The 20,835-nt window shown below is 35.2% G+C and overlaps 3 protein-coding genes across 3 annotated transcripts; all 3 read left to right on the top strand.

Annotated features, from left to right (window-relative positions):
* The first annotated feature begins 3,925 nt into the window (after positions 1 to 3,925).
* LOC147543922 (uncharacterized) lies at positions 3,926 to 4,827 on the top strand. The gene is made up of 2 exons (XM_086638380.1): positions 3,926 to 4,319; positions 4,468 to 4,827. The coding sequence occupies exons 1-2, from the start codon at positions 4,182 to 4,184 to the stop codon at positions 4,627 to 4,629; spliced, it is 300 nt and encodes a 99-aa protein (XP_086494506.1). The 5' UTR covers positions 3,926 to 4,181; the 3' UTR covers positions 4,630 to 4,827.
* A 10,089-nt stretch (positions 4,828 to 14,916) lies between these two features.
* LOC147543921 (uncharacterized) lies at positions 14,917 to 15,510 on the top strand. Its single transcript, XM_086635541.1, has one exon. The coding sequence runs from the start codon at positions 14,917 to 14,919 to the stop codon at positions 15,508 to 15,510; it is 594 nt and encodes a 197-aa protein (XP_086491667.1).
* A 1,923-nt stretch (positions 15,511 to 17,433) lies between these two features.
* LOC147543920 (rop guanine nucleotide exchange factor 12-like) lies at positions 17,434 to 20,374 on the top strand. The gene is made up of 7 exons (XM_086637552.1): positions 17,434 to 17,985; positions 18,332 to 18,448; positions 18,580 to 18,734; positions 18,840 to 18,914; positions 19,000 to 19,260; positions 19,370 to 19,690; positions 19,801 to 20,374. Exons 1-7 carry the CDS (start codon positions 17,736 to 17,738, stop codon positions 20,239 to 20,241), a joined length of 1,620 nt encoding a protein of 539 aa, XP_086493678.1. The 5' UTR covers positions 17,434 to 17,735; the 3' UTR covers positions 20,242 to 20,374.
* Positions 20,375 to 20,835: the final 461 nt, after the last annotated feature.

Here is a 20,835-nt window from a genome sequence, read left to right as displayed (position 1 = left end):
AAGGTTTCCTAAAAAATCCTTTTGAATAAGATTTAGGAATACCTTAAAATAACAACTAGTTGCTATTTTCTAGTTTCCCATAGCTTGGCAGACCACATGATGCCTATCTTGGAAAGATCTGGCCGGCCCCTACAGGGGCACACGACCAAGCATGACTGCCCACTTTTTGGGCCCAGAACATCCCTTTTGGTGTCCGACTCAAACACCCTTCTTTCGACCCTCTTGTACTATCTTTGCCTAAACTTCTTTTAAGCCTTTTGGACATATCTATGGGTCTCACCCATTCATATATGTCTCATCCCTCTAGTCATATCTTCCAATCAAGTTGACACTCTTTGTGTAACCCAATGTAGGATCCAGACGAAGTTAGCCGCGAATCACTTCATTATTCGACGATCGTAGTTGGTTTCTAGCTAAACATTACGACTCCTAAATTATCCGGACTTGATGATCTTCTTCGTCAATTGTCCTATCCGACAAATTGCTTGCATTGCATCTTTGGTCGAGGGACATGTCCTTCAGTCTCCCACTTGTACTTAGAACAAGTGCAATGGTCGATTCCCATGTCACTTAGTATCTCATCTGATGCGTCACTTCTCTCAAACTTTCTTGATCCCGAGTACAACTGCCAAGACAAATAATTAACTTTGAATTAGTTGAGCACGACCATGCATTCTCAGTTGCTACTCATCAAGTGGCCCGGAGATACTTTATCCTAATTTAATTAGGAGGAAATATTTCATTCTTGTACTCCACTCAGCTTCATGTCTGAGGAATCTCCCCAATCTTGTCAATGAGAAGTATTTGACGTTCATCATTTTGATGTACTCTCATTAATGAGTTATCCAGTGTATTTTCCAACCATACACCCACGCAGTCGACTCGAATACCCTATTCACATAGCCCATGAAACAACGATATTATGTCGATCTCACGTGCAAGTCTTCGTAAATCATTGTTGCCCATGCAATGACCTGGACTAGGGAGGTGATAATGAAATTATTCCAAGTTCACTTAATAGGGGTTCATTCATCAGACCACACATCTGACCAAACCTATTTGGAATATTTCTTTATACACGGACTATCTCTTAAAATACTAAACCAAATTTTAAGTGACAAAATAAAACTTATTTTATTTTAAATATCGAATGTAAGTAATTAGGTACATAAACTCTTTTATGAGTCCAATTACATTTGGTGTCATTTCGCAATGTGCTTTATACCGAATGAAAGTGAGTTTCATCATTACCTTAGGAAGGCAAGATTTTACTTAGAGGTTGCAAAACAAATTAGTCTTCATAACTATATTTTGAGTAACAAAAAGGAAAAAATGGCTAGTCAGTCACATAGTTTTCGATATCTTACAAAATTTAATATGAGGTGACTAAAGAAATGATAATTAAAACATGGTCATTTAAAATTAGCACTATATCCACTCAAGTGAACCCCAAGACTTTATGAATTAGTATTTGTATATTTGAGGAAGTATCAAGGAAAGTGTGTAGGGGTCATATTCTAACCTCTGGCTTCAGACCACCTATTTGTCATGGCCAGCCGCGTTCAAATATGAATTCGACAATATGTGTCAATAACCTATGTAATTTGAATGCTTTATGAAAATCTTCTAACAAGTCCTCGCCAAATTCAGACCCATTGTTGTAGCTAAAATAACATGTTGGAGACGTGAGAGGACGACTTGTTTTAGTATTTAACTCAATACGAAAAAAAAAACACGTAGAATGATGTTAGAATTTCCTAGCACAACTCAAATATACCTGCTAAAAAAAATATTCTTAAATCTCCAATCTACTGGGGAGCTACCTTCTCTCCACAAATGATGTTAGAGTTTATTATAAGACGGGGTGAAAATCACCACTCTACTCAGTCATTAAGCACTTCAGAAACAATTATATATACATCTTACAATCTTATATTATTTAAGTTAATACAGTATATTCAGTACCATAATCTTAAGTTAATCTAATCTAAAACATACATTAGTACTACAAAATTACGTCTAGCTATCTTTCTAGTAGTCCCTTGTGGTCATTTAGTTTTCAATAGAGCCCTTCTACACCCAGACATGAATTTCAAATAGAGAAAAGATTTGGAAGATTTGTTGTTTGGACTTCCTTTCTTATAATCAATTTGCTATTTGGACTCCCTTTTTCCAGAGTTGCATTATGGACTCTCTTTCTCAAAATAAAAAGTTAAATATAACAGTTCCAAAATAATAATAGGTGAAAATACTGTTTTACCCTCTTCTTGAACTCCTCTTTCTTTCACTCAGTAAAATTCTCAAAATTGAATTAGGTTGAAGATGTAAAATCGGGAGAGACCCATTTTCCAAATCAATCTAATTTCTATAACAACCCATTGGTATTGCAAGAATGGGTATGAAGATGGGATGAAAGATCCAAATCATGTGGACCGAAAATTTTGGTTAATTAAATATCAACCATGAGGTATGAACCAGATTAATGAAGAAAAACAAACATGGGTTTGGCTACTGGTTTGATTTATAGACAAGTTTAGAGAGAGAAAAAGTGTGATGTTGTTGCAAGTGGGGAGATGACTGTTAATGGAAGAAGAAGAGGTATGATGGATTTAATGAAAAACAATCTCTGAAATTCTTCTTCAAGTTTCAGTCTTAGAGGTATGATGGATTTAATGAAAATAACGGAGAATCCCTTCAGTACTACTAATACTAGTAAGTATCATTTAATGTCTGGTAAGGGTTTTAGTGGATTCAAGGAAGAACCACGAGTTATGAATTTTAGTGTTCAACAATCCAATTTCGATGAAAACAAAAATAGAATTTATGATGTGTCATTGCCCAAAAAGAACATTGATCAATTCAATTCATGGTGAAGTTGAGGTTTTATCAAAGAAAGATGAAATTATTGTTTATAATTAGAACTAATATTATCCATGATAATTAGTCATCTTCTTAAATTTCGGTGATTGGGTGATTTTCGGTATTAGGGTTTGTGTGGTGTGTGTTCTTAAATGGAGGAAGAAGATGAATTAATTAACTACGTAATCCAAACTGCAATATCGATAATGTAAGGGTAAAGTGAGAATTTTTTTAAGTATAACTTTAGAGACGGAATATTCTCGGATGATTCCGTCAAAAGGGAGTCCAAAACGGAACTATGGAAATAGGGAATCCAAACATCTGGTCAATTATGGGAAAGGGAGTCCAAACAACAAATCTCCCAAAAAATTTGGACAGATAGAATGGTGTGGTACCAATAGCAATACCACCCCCGAACAGAAACTGAAATTGACGGGCCTTGATTTGAGGATCATATCTCTTTACATTTGTTAATCCAATAGCCGGAAAATCGTGGCCATTGATTTCATTTTCTCCCTCAAATGGGTTCAACTTTTTGGTGGCTCTCTAACTACTGGACTTGTTACTGTGAGAATAGTCCCACATGGAAGAAGGGACACCTAGCAACCAAGAATATAATGTCTAGGTCCTCTCCACTCATTGTCATTTGGTTTTGAGTTGGATGACCACAAACTTAACATAGTATCAGAGCTAGGCCCACACGTGATAGGCTTAAAAGCCACACGTGGTCCACGTCACCCGAAAAGAAAAAAAACACGTGATAGGCTAAAAAAAACGCCACACGTGGGGGGACGTGTGAGAATAGTCCCACATGGGAGAAGGGGCACCTAGCAACCAAGAATATAATGTCTAGGTCCTATCTACTCATTGTCAATTGATTTTGAGTTGGATGACTACAAACTTAACCTTACAAGAACAAGCTTGAGATGAGGCGACGACAAAACGTCGTGTTCAAATAAATCCGAGTCACCTGTCATGTCAAAAGAGAGAGAGATTCTCTCTTTTGCCTCTAGAGACTAGTAGAGAGAGAGTCCCTTGTATACAGAAGTCTAAAGGGATGATTATTGCAACGAGGGGATATTAAAAGAAAAAGTTGGATTACGTGCCAACATCTTAAAACCTTCTTCATTTTGGCATTAATTCCCTACTTGATACTTGTCTTTCATTCACATTTCCAAAACCCAAGAGAGACAGAGATAGAGATTATGCTTATGAATTAAAAGCATAGTTTGGGGGTTTATTTTCTTCCCTCATTCAGCCACAAAGATTGTTTGGGTTTATTCTTATAAGTTTGATTGAGAGAAGAGAGAGAAAGAGGAGAGATGTTGGAAGGGAAAGCAATGATAGATGATACAGACATGCCAGTGAAGATGCAGATCCGAGCCATGACTTGTGCTTCACAAGCTCTTGATCTTCATGACGTTCTTGATTGCAAATCTATTGCTGCCCACGTAAAAAAGGTTAGTCATATTAATATACTCATATTACTTACTACCTCAAATCTTAATTTTCTTTCTCACTTTATATTTGGAGACAAAAGAAAAATAAAGAAATTATATTTGGTGTGTTGTTATATAAATGAAGCTTTTGGTTGTTGAATTGAGACAGGAGTTTGACAAAAGATATGGAGGAGGATGGCAATGTGTGGTGGGTTCAGACTTTGGATGCTTCTTCACACATTCAAAAGGGACTTTCATATATTTTACTTTGGAAACTCTTAATTTTCTTATCTTTAAAGGGGCCTCTTCAATTTCCTCCATCTCTAATTAATCCATTCTAGTATGGGATGGGGAAGTATTTTCTTTTTATTTTGTTGCTTTTTCTTTGTGTAGAAGACTGTGTACTGATGCATTTATGAGGTTTCTCTCTCTCTCTCTCTCTCTGCACATAAGACAAGACTCTCACTTAATTAATTGTTGTGGTGTCACTTTCCCTTCTCTGATTTTTAAGGAAAGTTATGCTTTGCTATGTTCTTTTCTTTGTTTGTCAAAGATCATTACATTAGTTACACTTACACCACTGTATAGGTGGGTTATCTTATCCTAATTAACATGTGCTTCTCCTTCTTAAGTACAATAAATAGAAAATGACTAATAAAAAAATTTCAAATTGCTAAAACCTATAGAGAAATAAAAAAAAAGGTAAAATAAAACTGCTAGAGAGAAAAAATAAATTCCTTTCCGACACTTAGATATGAAATTTATTTTTCGTTTGTTAAAGATAATTTCTTTTTACATTTACTGTGCGAACTTTTTGGCGGAAAAAAAAGACTCATTATTATGCGATAATCAGGATAATTCGAAATAATCAACACTATTATTATGCGAAATTATCTAAAAAATAATGAAAGTCCTAAAAGACATTTTTTTTTCGTTAAAGGACCTAAAAGACACTTTAATAAACGAACAAAAATCAAGTTAAATACATATTTTTATAATTTAGTTTCTTCTCTTTCTAATTTTTCTTCAAACTTTAAATTTCAAATTTCTATTTCATTCTTTACAAGAGTTTATCACACAAATTATATAGGGATAAGGTTTTGTTTATTTAATTTTTCTTTGTTTTTTTCATTTAGATTGTTATGTGATGGGCCTAGAAAGTTTCCTAAATAGGTCACCACCCGCAAGTATACGGGCGTCAAGTATTAGTTCCGGTAAGACCGGTTCGTTCCTCAGAGACTAAGTGAAATCTATTCTAAAACTTAGAAATCATACAGTTTTGTTTAAAATTGGTTTTGTGGTTTTGGTGATAAATAATAAAGAACAAAATAATAAAATAAATAATGATACAAGGAACTCAAATGGGGGGAGATGACCTAGGGTTTTTGGAATCCACCGAATAACTTACTTTTAAACACACGAGATCAACTGACTAACTCTCTCGTTTTATAACTCAGAATTTCGGATAATGAACTATCCTAATTCCGGGAGATGTTTTCGATAAAATCGGTTTTTAACTCATGAATTTGTAATTGTCTTATTTAAAAAATGAATTTCTAAACTACTATCTATCAATCAATAAGTATGTATCGTCAAAGGATTTAACCTAAGCACGATACATCAAACCTAAAAGCATAGATAGTGAAAAGATAATTGACTTCACAAATTAAAACAATTTAAACATTGAATCACGTTAGGAGAATTAACCAAATAACTTATGTTTCTAAAAGATCATATATGGTTTCACCATGAACCCTAGATTAGAGATGGTTAGCTAATCATAGTACAAGATTAATTATGGAGAATAAGAGAAAATGGAAGGAAGACAGAACTTTTCTCACTGGTTTTCTTATGGCAGCCAAACACACCCTTAAGGAAACTTATTTTCCAGCAACTAATTTCCAGCAACACTCAGGACCAAACAGGTCCTTCTTCTCGAACAAAAAAATTCCTATCTGTCTCTCTCTCTCTTTCTCTTCTCTGTTTAAAACTCCTTCAATCACTTTCTTTCTCTCTCTTTCTTTTAACAATCATTCTCTCTATCTCTCTCCCAAAGAAGGAGGAATGATGAAAAAATAGTTGAGAAGATGAAGTCTCTGTCTTAGCAGAGCATGGACAAATTCGTCTGATAAAGAGAAGATAAAACTTTAAACATTACTCCTTTATACTAATCAAGAACAGTAAAGAATGATATAATAATCCACTCCACTCAACACTCTGTCTCTCTCACAAAGAAAATTGAAGAAATAAAATGGCTATGATAATCAAATTTACTTCTCTGTTTTCTCTAAATATCTCTGTTTTCTCTCTTTCTATTCAATCTCTGTTCTCTCACAAAACAAGAAAATAAGAACAGAAGGGGATGAAGATGATGATGATAACTTTCTCTGTTCTTCTTCTCTCTCTTTCTAAATATTCAATGAAGCTCTGAGAGGAATAAGATGATTCAGAGAGCAACCTCCCTCTTTTACTGCCTCCAAAGATGAGATGCCATCCCTTCTCTCTGTTCTTCAATATATATAAGAGAGAGCATTAGTTGCAGTCGTCCCTCTCTGACTTGTCTAATGGTAGGAAAATATTCAGAAACCTTCTCTCTCTCTGTTCTCGGCTTCAATCGAATCTCTCTTAAAATCAATAGCAATCTCCTTCCTTCTCCATCTCTAGGTTTCTTTCTAAAAGAGAAATATCCTTCACTGTCATAGCTTGTTAATTTCGAATCCCACCTTGCTGTCCACGATTTCTTTCTCTCCCTAAACCAATCTCACAAACCTCTCTTAATTTATATCTTTCTATCTTTGATAAAATTCTCACTCACTGTGAGAAATCTCCAGCCATCTCTCAATCTCCAGTTATCTCTTTTGAGAGAAAGAAAATCAAAACCAGTCGGTCTCTTTTTCTCTCTAAATATCCGGCTTTCCTTTACAAATCTTCAATCAAATTTGTCATCTCTCTTCCCATTCTCGGTTTCTCAAGAGATGATTATCTCTTTCTCTTTACGTTCTTTGTGTTGGAAATTAGAGGTATAGATACTTCAATACACTCAAATAAACTCAAAAAATTCACATCAACATACTTTCATATAACAAAGCTTCTTTAGATCTACACAATCTCATAAAACAAGAGACACAAAGTTTTGTCACAATATTAAACTAGATATTGAAGTTAGTTCTTACCTTAAACATAATATTCATACTAGATCTATGTCTTCTTCTCCAAGTTTCTTGTATACTATTCTCCTTTTACTTTCTCTCTCTAGATTGTTCTTGAACTTGACTAGGAAAAGAACTCTCTACACCCTTTTAATTAATTTCATGAGGCTTTTAATTTTTTACCCCTTCTAGTTTGGTAAACCATTTACTCAAACCCACACTTTTATATTGGGCCCAAACCCAAATTTGGTTTAAAAGCCCCCTTTTCAACATCCCCCCTTAAACCAAATTTCCATAGCTTCTGATACCTAGCATCCACTTCAATCTCTCAAAGACATCATGCTTCAAGGGCTTCGTAAATATATCCGCTATTTGATCTTGAGACTTGCACTACATCACTTCAATATCACCTTCCTTAACATGTTCACGAATAAAATGGTAGCGTGTATCAATGTGCTTGCTTCTTTCATGACAAACGGGATTCTTGGCTAAAGCAATAGCCGATTTGTTATCAAGGAACACTTCGGTTGGACCAACTTGAGGGCATTGAAGATGCTTCAACATATTTCTTAACCAAATTGCATGACAAACCATAGAGCTAGCGGCGACATATTCCGCCTCACAAGTAGATAAAGTCACAATGGGTTGTTTTTTAGAAAACCAAGTAAATGCCGTGTAACCCATAAAAAATACAAACCCCGATGTACTCTTTCTTTCATCTAAGTCTCTACCCCAATCACTATCGGAATAACCGATAAGCTTAAAATCTTGTTCACAAGAGAAAAATAAACCATCATTGAGCGTACCTTTAATATATCGAAGGAGCCTCTTTGCAACATTAAGATGAGATTCATCCGGTGTCTCCATGTACCTACTCACTAGCCCAACTCCATAAAGAATATCCGGTCTTGTACATGTAAGATAACGTAGACTTCCAATCAAACTTTTGAAATATGTAGGATCGACATCACTTCTTCTTGAGCATTTTCTCAACTCCACTCCACTTTCAAGAGGGGTGTTTACCGGATTACATGACTCCATTTTAAACCTTTTAAGAACTTCCTTAGCATATCCACTTTGAGAAATAAATATGCCATTTTCCATTTGCTTCACTTCAATACCAAGGAAATGACCCATCAACCCAATATCGGTCATATCAAATTCCTTAATCATGCTCTTCTTGAACTCATATATAAAGTGTGCTTATGAGGACACTTTTCAAATCCATTTTCTTGAAAATACTTATCAATTCTTGCATTCCATGCACGTGGAGCTTGCTTTAACCCATAAAGGGCCTTCTTCAACTTATAAACTTTATCTTCTTTGCCCTTTCTAACATACCCTAAAGGTTGTTCAACATATATCTCCTCCTCAAGGATACCATTCAAGAATGCCGACTTGACATCAAGTTGATAAATTTTCCATGAATATTGAGCCGCTATAGAGATTAACAATCTAATTGTTTCCATACGAGCAACGGGAGCAAATACCTCACTATAATCAATGCCGGCTCTTTGCTTGTAACCTTTAGCTACAAGTCTTGCTTTGTATCTTTGGACTTCTCCACTTGCATTATTCTTTGTCTTATACACCCACTTCACACCAATAGGTTTGTATCCTTTTGGCAAATTTGTCAACTCCCAAGTATCATTTTTTTCAATTGCATTAATTTCTTCATTCATAGCATTTTCCCATTTTTCTTCTTGGATGGCTTCTTCATAACTAATAGGATCACAATCCATGAGAAAACAACACAAATTTAATTCTTCTTCATTATCCACAACTTCATATATCTTTCTCAAACTTCTTGTTTTCATTGGCCCTTCATTAGAACTTCCCCCCGATGATGAGGATGATGGAGATGAGGACGATGGTGTTTGTGGGTCTCTTTGAAATTCTTTTGGTGGCACATCTTCTTCTTCTTCTCCTTCAAGTCTAAGTTCAACTTGAACAATTTCTTTTCCTTTCCATTCCCATGCCAAATCTTCTTCAAATACCACATCCCTACTAAATAGAACTTTATTGACAATTGGATTAAACAACTTGTAACATTTCATTTGCTCATTATACCCAAGAAAGATACATTTCTCACCTTTGTCATCAAGTTTTGTTCTTCTTGCTTCCGGTATCTTTGCAAAAGCAATACATCCAAATATCTTTAAATGAGATACACTAGGCTTGTAATAACCCCATGCCTCTTGTGGGGTCTTCATATAGACACTTTTAGTGGGACATCTATTTAACAAGTATACGGCACATGCAACGGCTTCACCCCAAAATTCTCTAGGCAAACTTTTTTCTTTCAACATGCTTCTTGCCATGTCTAATATGGTGCGATTTTTCCTTTCGGCAACTCCATTTAGTTGTGGTGTGTATGACAGAGTAAGTTCATGAACAATTCCATGTTCTCTACAAAACATATCAAATGCTCTTGAGGTATATTCTCCACCTCTATTGGACCTTAGTTTCTTTATCATAAAACCACTTTGTTTCTCAACCATGTTCTTGAACTCTTTGAATGCCTCAAATACTTCGGATTTATTTTTTAGGAAATAAACCCATGTTTTTCTACTAAAATCATCAATAAAAGTGAGAAAGTAATTATTACCTCCATTTGTCATTGGCTTCAATGGACCACAAACATCGGGATGCACAAGCTCCAATATATTAGATGCTCTCCACCTCCCTTCTTTAGAAAAACTTGTGCGATGATGCTTGCCAAAGATACACCCTTCACATACTTTGTTTGGGTGATCAATACATGGTAAACCCCTTACCATATTCTTGCTTGCCAAGGTCTTCATCCCATCAAAGTTTAGATGCCCAAGTCTCAAGTGCCACAACCAAGATTCATCTTTCACAATAGAGTTTAAGCATTTTGCATCACCATGTTGAATGTTCAAGGGAAATAATCTATTCTTTGCCATCTTTACCTTAGCAATTAGAGTTCCACTTTTATCTCTTAATGTGAGATGAAGATCCTTCAATCTTATATCATAACCTTTTTCTAAAAGTTGTCCCAAACTCAAAATATTATTTTTCATCGCGGGAACATAATAGACATCGGAAATATAGTTATGTTTTCCATTTTTTAGTTGAATGAGGATATTACCTTTCCCTAGCACCGGTATCTTTGAGGAGTCACCGAACTTTACACACCCTTTCACACTTTCATTCACTTCAACAAACAATTCTCTTTTTCCACAAATATGATTACTTGCACCGGTGTCAAAATACCAAGTGTTTGTTTGTGATTCGTCAAGACCATCACAAGAAAATAACAATGTAGGATCAACATTAATTTCTACTTCATCTTCAACAAGGTTTGATTCTTCCTTAACTTCATTTTTATACCAACATTCATTACTATAATGCCCGAGCTTGTGACAATTATAGCATTCAATATCCCATTTGTCTCTACCTTGGCTATTATAAGGTCTAGTAAAGTTTCCTCTACCTCTTTCTCTTGGTTCATTTGTTCTTCCTCTATTAAAAAATTTCTTCCTCTTTGGTTTCCAAAGCCTCTTCTACCATTATCATAACCTCTACCATAACTCTCATAGCCTCTTTCTTTTTGGGGTGTATATTGTTTTTCTTCTAAAGTGAGTTTTGCTTGAAGTACTTGATCAACCGAACAATTTGAAGAGGTTGCGACATTTCTATTCACCCTTTGTTCAGGGATTTGCAATGTTCCCATCAATTCATCTACCGTCATGGATTCCAAATCTTTTGATTCTTCAACGACAATAACCACATTATTAAATTTAGGTGTCAAAGACCGTAAAATCTTCTCCATCACCCGGATATCATCACATTTTTCATCACACCTTTTCATTTCGTTAACATTAGACAATACTCTTGAAACATAATCGGAGACAAGTTCTCCTTCATTCATACTCAATCTTTCAAATTCACCACGCAAAATTTGGAGGCGAACCTTTACCACTTTATCAACTCCTCTAAATGAATTCTTGAGAATATTCCAAGCCTCTTTCGATGATTTTGCTTCGGACACTTTTTCAAATGTAGGACCATCAATTCCTTGATAGATAAGAAATAAGGCTTTTTTATCCATCTTTCTTGAGTCTTTAAGTACACACTTTTGTACATCATTCATAAAACTCTCTTCTTCTTCAGTTGGTTCTACATAACCATTTTGAACAATATCCCACAAATCTTGAGATTCTAATAATACACTCATTTGAATACACCAATGTTCATAGTTCTCTTTAGTTAACCTAGGTATTTGAGGTTGTATCATATTTGACATTTTCTTAAAAGATCCCCAAAAATTTCACAAACCATAGATCTCAAAAAATGTTGAGAAAGCTTGAATTGATAAACTAATATGACTCGGATACCAATTTGTTGGAAATTAGAGGTATAGATACTTCAATACACTCAAATAAACTCAAAAAATTCACATCAACATACTTTCATATAACAAAGCTTCTTTAGATCTACACAATCTCATAAAACAAGAGACACAAAGTTTTGTCACAATATTAAACTAGATATTGAAGTTAGTTCTTACCTTAAACATAATATTCATACTAGATCTATGTCTTCTTCTCCAAGTTTCTTGTATACTATTCTCCTTTTACTTTCTCTCTCTAGATTGTTCTTGAACTTGACTAGGAAAGAACTCTCTACCCCCTTTTAATTAATTTCATGAGGCTTTTACTTTTTTACCCCTTCTAGTTTGGTAAACCATTTACTCAAACTCACACTTTTATATTGAGCTCAAACCCAAATTTGGTTTAAAAGCCCCCTTTTCAACACTTTGTAGTAACTAGTAAAGAACGAAAGAAGTGAGAGAGAAAGAGATTCTGTAACATTCCTTCCTTTTCTTCTTCTAATAGAAATAGAAAAGGTAATAAGAGAGAGAGGGACGTCCAAGCAATCTGGTGCCAAGATTATTGCCTTTCTTCTTCTTTCCTTGTTTTGATAATTTCCAATATTCTCCATTATCTTTCTTTCCTTTCATTCTTATTTTCAAATTGTAAACCAGAGAACGTGGGGATCAATCACCACGTGATTGTTGGGGATAAAAGAATTTGATATGGTGCTTCACTGACAGCGTAGCGGGTGTTACACCATAGCCTTAGATGGACCCACGTGTCTTTAAGCATGAACCGACCGCTAGATCTGTGAAGGCTTACTTGCTTATCTTGCTTCGCGTTGTAGGAACTTAACAACTCAAACAAATGCCAGAGGCACCCCGATTTGACACAACACTGTACCGAAATATCACTCCCACCGTCGGATTACAAGCCACGTGTCTTTGATAGCTCTGAAGTTGACTAGATTTTAACCCAAGCTTTGACTTGCTCCAATTAGCTCGTCCGGACTCCGATTTTACTTCCGTTTTCGCCCACGAGTTCGTCTTCGACTCTACTTCTCACTGGAGTATCAATATTGGCTAAGATTTTCAGAACCAGCAAATGACCAAACTACCCTTTTGTGTCTCTTTCTCCCATTTTTAACCACTTTCTGTGCTCAATTCCATAGAAAACACCTGAACAAGAGAAACTTACAAATCATCAGAGTAATCGCTCGAAATAGACTAACTAACCCAAGTTAAGAGATTCAGATGGGACATTTTCATGTCTCATCATGGGGTATAGGCCATATAGCATTCGCCCCCATTAGGCATATTGTTGGACGAATGTTTGATACCGGAAAATTTTAATTGGTTGGATACGTATGCTGATCATATACAGATTTTTGGCTATCTATTGACCTACTTGAGAAATTGAACAAAAGCTTGACAACATTGTTGTTTTAGGTACTGTTTTATCGTCCTGTTTTTTTCAACAACGATAATTTCCTTCTAAAACTAATCAGAGATAAACAAGTTGGATTTTAAATAAAAAATCTTAAAAAAAAAAGACAGATTGTTCGTACTCCGTTTTAAATTCCAGATACGAATTGTATTTCAAATAATAAAACAATAAAAGATGATAAATAACATAAACTATTTTAATTAGAACTGAGGTGAGTGATCACTTTCCTTAAGACAATAATTCGCCCTGTTTATTGTACCAACAGTCTAGACGATCTGTCTCCCCGGATACAAAGAATTACCTTTCGAATGGGAGTTACTTGGATTTGAAAATCTTTAGAACATCATCAAGTATTGAAAAACTCTTGAATGCTTTAAACTCTGTTACTTCGAAGTAGTGTAGAAGTCGGATTTTATGGCTTATTTATAATTGCGAGGTGACTGTTAACAAACAATCACACTTCGAGGGAACAATCACAATGTTTTGAATGGAGGAGGTGAAGGAGATGTCCTTCGACCAAAGATGCAATGCGAGCAATTTGTTGGATAGGACAATTGATGAAGAAGATCATCAAGTCTAGACGATTTAGGGGTCGTAATGTTTAGCTATAAACCAACTATGATCGTCAAATTACGAAGAAATTCGCGGCTAACCTCGACTGGATCCTACATCCGGTTACACATAAGAATGTCTATTTGATCGGATGATATGACTAGAGAGATGAGACATATAATCATGAGAGAGTCCCATAAACATGTCTCATAGGTCTAAAAGAAGTTTAGGCAAAGATAGTACAAAAGACCCAAAAGAAGGGTATTTGGGCCGGACACCAAAAGGGGTGTTTTGGGTCCCAAAAGGGCACAACCAAGCTTGGCAGTGTGGCCCTATATGGGCCGTCCAGATCTGCCCAAGATGGGCTTGCTTTGGCCTGCCAAAAGAAAGGAATTGGAAAAATAGAAACTAGTTTCTATTTTTCACTATTTCCTTAATCTTATTCAAAAGAGACTTTCAGGAAACCTTATTAGGGTTGGACTCTAACTAGGATTTTGTATAATGTCTCTTAGGGAATTGAATAAGGTGTGGAAGAATTCTCAATGAGCTTTCTTCTCTACAACATCAAGTAGAGAAAGAAGGAGAGATTATTCCCAACTATCTATCTGGTCTTAAAGAAGAAGTGTTCTTCTAATCAAACCACCATTAGTGTTCTAGCTAGTAACAAGGTGGGAGATCAAATTGATCATTAGGGTGTCTTGAGTAGAGGAACAACAATTGGAGCTCTTAGTCTTCACATTGATTTGGTGTCCAACTCAGAGTGGTAAGTTTACATCAAAATCTTTCTATGAGGCAATTAGGGTTAATCCGATTATGCCTCAACAGGTTTTAGACTTCCCTTGGTCTCAATTTTGGAAAATGAAATGTATGCAACCTAAGATCCAAAATTTTATCTGGAAATTAATTCATAATGGTATTCCTACACTTACCAATATAGGAGTTAGGATCCCTCATATAAACCAAATTTGTAGGTTGTGTGATTCGGGTACCTTAGAATCCAGAGACCATCTTTTTGGAGATTGTCCTTTATATCATCGATTAATCCAGAAGGTAGGCATAGAGGATCTGCAATACATCAAACAAGATCCTGTTCAAACCCTTAAAGTTGTGCTGAATGACAAAAATTCGAGAATGGAGAAGTGGTACAAGGTAACTTACATGATGTGGTTTTGGTGGAAATTACGAAACAAACTTCATTTCCAAAATAAACCACCGGATCTGAATCGATGTTGCTGGAGTATTCGAGAAGAATTAAGGTATGTAAATCTACAAAACCCCACTTTTTCGACTAACCAACATGAGCAGGATGATAGATGGAGACCTCCACCAGAAGGTATCCTAAAGATTAATTTCGATGGATCCTTCAAGGAGGAACATGCTTCTTGTGCTGCCTTGATTAGGAACTCGGATGGAGTTATCTTGAACTCCAAAGTGAGCTTGATAGAACCAATTTCACCCATTCACAGTGAAATCGCCGGCTTTGAGATGGGTTTAACCCTAGCTTACGAGCGGCAGCTTTCCTACTTTATAATAGAAGGTGATTGTAGGGTTTTGATTGAGCTAATCGGAGCCGTTGATCCGGAAATTCCATGGAGGTTGGCGGACAAGATCACAGCCATTCGATCAAAAATACAACATCTACGGCTGGATATTAGATACTGCCCCAGAATTAATAACAAGGACGCACATTTGTTGGCAGCATCAGTTTTACCCACCGTCAGTTAAAAATTTATGTTTGAGCCCTTCTCAGTTGATAATTAGTTACAAATCGTCCTTTACTTAACTTTTTCAAGTTTGTATTTGGTCCGAATATTGTAATTTGGTTTGGTTTTAATGGGAACTTCAAAAAAAAAAAAAAAAAACTCTTAGTTAATTGAGTTTTTCCTTTTTAATCCCCTACTTTGTGACCAGCTTCCTTTATGGCCCCCTGTTTTTCATAAATTCAAATATGACCCACTTTTTTATTTAAATTCCTTAACTACCCTTCCTACAAATATATGTTTAAAATAAAAATAATAAAAACATTCCCTTCACCTCACCTCTCTCTCCACCCCACCTCTCTCTCTCTCTCTTTCTCCACCCCACCTCTCTCCCTCTCTCTCTGTCTTCTCCGACAAGGTCGCCGAGCGAAAAGAGAAAAAATTCTCTTCTCTCTCGAAACACTCCGGCGAAGGGGTTTCCCTTCGCCGGAGTTTTGGAGAGAGAGGAGAATTTTTTTATTTAGAGAGAGGTGAGGTGGAGGAATGTTTTTTATTATTTTTATTTTAAACATATATTTGTAGGAAGGATAGCTAAGGAATTCAAATAAAAAAGGGGGCCATGTTTGAATTTACCAAAAACAGGGGGGCCATAAAGGAAGCTGGCCACAAAGTAGGGGCCCAAAAAGGAAATAACTCTAGTTAATTATTAGTTTATGCATGTGATCGTGGGAATACTAGTGTTAGACATTAGATGTCTGAGATTCATAGCGAGGAATTGCAAAGTGTGGGCGCCTCGAAAGCGCCCGATGCATCCTAAGATAGACCAAGTTACTAAAAACCATTCACCTTCCTTTTAGTTATCAGATGTGGGACTTTCCTTAAATATTTCACATGTTTTCATATTTAAACCCAAACTTCAAAAATTAACATTTTATTCATACGGAATCGGTTTTGAGCAAACCAAAACTTGAAATTCAAGTCCTCGAAGAGACGAACGCAACTGTATGTTCCATGAGCTGTTTAGACCATCGAAATCTAGTCAAAAGTGTAAAAGGCGTTCCTGCTGGATTATCAATTCTAACAAATATTAGATAAAAGTTGGACAGACAAATGGTTAAAAAATACTTCACTGGTAAGCTGTATTTTTTTATTTTTTTATGTCATTATTGGGATTATAGAAATTTTCTAAACAGTCCTTGAGATTGATTATAATATCGTTGTCTTCTCTTGAAATTATTCATATGGTTTGGACGGCTGTTGATGCATGTAAAGGGGTCAACACATATGTGGACTCTTCATTTAACCCTTGTCCTTCAATACTTTATATTTATCTAAAGATTCTCAAGTATATAATTTTTCGAGAAAAATAAAATAAATGATAGATGTCACATGATCAACATATTAGAAATATAAATTCTCTTTCGGGTATTTTTATTCCCATTATTGCATCTGGAAGCCTACTAGTGCTCCCCAAAACAGAACTACATGCTTCCCTCTCCTGTCACATACTCACATTACAAACTTCCCCTTTGTTGCCAATGCATTCTCTGCAGCTTGGAATATATTAATGAATTGGCTATATAATGTCATAAAAATATGAACATCTTTTAACCGATCCGAACCTGGTCAAACTAAAGTAGACCAAATCGAATGGCCCAAAGTCTTTGATTAACAAATAATTATAATAATTTCCTTTTTTTTTTTGTAAATGTCTGCATATTTTAAAGGATATGATGCCGTGTTCCGGTATCTCGAACCCATTGTCCAGAATCCAAGACCTTGAGGATCCTTAATCCTACTTGCTCAATATTTGAGGGTAAACAAAATGTCTCTTTTTCTTCCGGGGTTTTTGGTAACCTTGACTTTGAAAATCTAAATTCCACCATTAATTCCTTCCAACCTTTCAAAACAAACTCAACAAAATTTACCACCCTTTTCTTTATTCATCATATATTTTTGTTTCTGCACCTCACGTTCATCTTTGACACAATCACAATTCGAATATTCTTCATTTTTCTAGCTTTTTCTTCCCTACCCTCTTCCCAAAATCAAAATTTCAAGCTCAACTTGTCTTTACCTACATTTTTTGAGACTTGGGTTTTCTCTTTTTCTTTCTCTAGATCATACATTCTCTCTGTTTCTCTGTCAAGAGATAACATCTTTGTTTCTAAAGGTAGGAGGAGGAGAGGAAGAGGGTAGAATCAAATTTGGCTCTCATGTTGTCAAGTTGTCTATATAAGTTTACTAACAATGGTAAGAACTCATGAACACGAAAAACGTGCGATTAAGAAGTGGAAATCATTTTCTGCAAGAGTACTATTAGAGATCACAGGACATAATAAACAACAAGTTCATAATTTTGTACCTTCTGAGCCAAATTGTTGTCTTGTGGTAGTGAATGATAACAATAATAACAACAACAAAATGGCAGAAAAAACTCAGACTAGTCGATCGCTTGAAAGCCAAAAAAGTTTATACAACAAGCCAGATAAAAGTTCAGGTAACTACATCCATCTTTAGATTCTCTTTCTCTCTTCATTGTCTATATATGTTTGATGTTTTTCATGAAGAATTTTGTTTCATTTTTAATAGAATTGTTCCTTCACAAAATCATTGTGAATAAGAAATGAATAACAATGAGAAATTATGTCCAACTTTTGGACTTGATTGTTGAATTGTAATTGTAGTATATAGATCTAATATAAGGCCATCTATCTAAGATGATAAATTGAAATGCGAAAAGTAATTTGTTCAATACTTTGTTATTGATTGAATTCACATTTTCTTTTGAAAGTATTATTGAAACTTAGATTAATCATTCGTGTTGAATTGATTTGGTTGATCAGAGATGGAAATGTTGAAGGAAAGATTCGCTAAGTTGTTATTAGGCGAAGATATGTCGGGTGGAGGAAAAGGAGTTTCATCTGCACTGGCATTGTCAAATGCCATTACAAATCTAGCAGGTAGTTTATCATTATCTCTATTCCAATATCTTTCTTATGTAGATATGACCGAAAGGAAAACAAATGGAGATTTCTTGTTCTTAGAAGGAAATTGACATTTGACACTTTCATAATTTTTCGATCTAATGAAGCTTCGGTATTCGGTGAGCAATGGCGTTTGGAACCCATGTCAGCGGAGAGGAAAGCGAGATGGAGAAAAGAAATTGAGTGGCTTTTATCGGTCACTGATCACATTGTCGAATTTGTTCCTTCTCAACAGAAGTCTAAGGATGGTGTAAATATGGAGGTGATTGAAACCACTATAACTTTCATTATAATTTTAATACGCTATTAAAAATTTCGCCATTTTGACTATAAGTCTATAACATCATGTTTATATTTTTTTTTATAGATTATGGTGACAAGACAACGTACCGACCTACACATGAGCATCCCTGCCCTTCGCAAGCTCGAGACAATGCTCATTGTAATGACTCATCCTTTCTTCAATACATATACACATGTTTTTGCGTTTCTCTCCCTCATTCGGTTGTCATTGAAATGGAAAACAGGATTACTTAGATAATTTTAAAGATCAAAAGGAGTTTTGGTATGTATCAAGAGATGCTGATGACGCTGAGAAACGACCAGATGACAAATGGTGGTTACCAACTGCCAAAGTTCCACCAGAAGGACTGTCTGATGTTTCAAGAAAATGGCTTCAGTTTCAGAAGGATTCAGTAAACCAAGTACTAAAAGCAGCCATGGCTATAAATGCTCAAGTTCTTTCAGAAATGGAAGTCCCAGAGAATTACATAGAATCCCTTCCCAAGGCAAACAACATAACCCTAAGTTTCTCATTGTTATATCTCCATATATATATATATAAAATTCATGTTTTAGGCCTTCTTTATATTAACTTCATTTCATTTTTGAGTACAGAATGGCAGAGCAAGTCTCGGAGACTCAATTTATCGTAGCATTACAGTTGAATCCTTCGACCCAGAGGAATTCTTATCGACTCTAGACCTATCGACTGAGCACAAAATCCTAGACCTCAAAAACAGAATTGAAGCATCGATCATAATATGGAAAAGAAAGATGATTCATAAAGACCAAAAATCTTCTTGGGGTTCAGCTGTGAGCTTAGAGAAGAGAGAACTCTTTGAAGAGAGAGCAGAAAGTATTCTAGTTCTTCTTAAACAACAATTCCCCGGCATACCTCAATCGTCGCTTGATATTAGTAAAATTCAGTACAACAAGGTAAGAGAAAACTTCTCATTTCTAACATTTCAAGCTTATACAGTAAAATTATAAAGTAAAGTCGAATATCTCTATACTAAAAAGAACTTGTTTTTGATTTATATATATAGGATATAGGTCAATCCATTTTAGAGAGTTATTCAAGGGTATTAGAGAGCTTGGCTTATACAGTTACGTCTCGAATAGAAGATGTTCTTTACGCGGATTCTTTAACGCAGAATCCATCATTAGCGAAAACTATGCGAATGACATCAATCAGTATAGCACCGGGACCAGTGAAGTTCCCAAACCCTGAAGAAGAGATTGAGAAACTGAATTCAATGGAAACACCAACTTCAATGACTCTATCAGATTTCATGGGTTGGCAAATGGATCAAAATGAAAGTGATAATCAACTTAAGAATAAGAATGAAGCATTGGGTAATCTTGAAGATTTCTTGAAAGATGATGATGAAAAATCTGTGAAGAAACCTCCTTATATTGTCATAACAAAGAAGGCTTCTTATCTTGAGAATTTGGGTGGTTTGAGAAGCCCAACTGCGCGACATTAACGAAAATTATAGAGAGAACAGAGAGAGAAACTCACATTATTGTTTTATTCTTATAAAGAAAAGAAAGAAGCTGAATCTGTACAGACTTTGTAGTTACAGTTCTTATCTGTTAATGGTGACTTATATTTCTAAAGAGTCACATTCTTTCTCTTGTACTACTAACATTTTTGCTAAGTTATTATCTCATAGATGCAACCAGATGGCTACTTTTAAGCCGTTATTGGTATCTGTAAAAATTCACGATCATATAATAACCGGAGAGATGAATGAAAAGCAATGAACACCATATTTAATGTGGTTGATTCGAAGATCTTCCCCTATAGATCTTGACTTACATCCACGGACAAATCAATAATGAAATAAAGTAGATAATGTCTATTTAATTATAATATTAATTACAGACATATCCTAAATACAAGAAACTCAAACTTCTGGATCTTCAAATATCTCAGAATATCTTCAACTTTTGTTGATTACCAGATCTTCGTCTTTTCGATCCGTCAAGTTATTCACGTATCTCATTACTCCCGCAAGTAGGAACACAGAACTTTTTAAGTGTCCAAAGAGAAAAGATAAAAATATAGTAAAAAAAAA

The sequence above is a fragment of the Eschscholzia californica genome, unplaced genomic scaffold (assembly GCF_041429995.1).
Source record: "Eschscholzia californica isolate CP2 unplaced genomic scaffold, dmEscCali1.0.p SCAF_4, whole genome shotgun sequence".
Classification (NCBI taxonomy): Eukaryota; Viridiplantae; Streptophyta; class Magnoliopsida; order Ranunculales; family Papaveraceae; genus Eschscholzia; species Eschscholzia californica.
The sequence above is the reverse complement of the archived record's forward strand: the minus strand, read 5'-3'. Positions and strand labels throughout refer to the sequence as shown.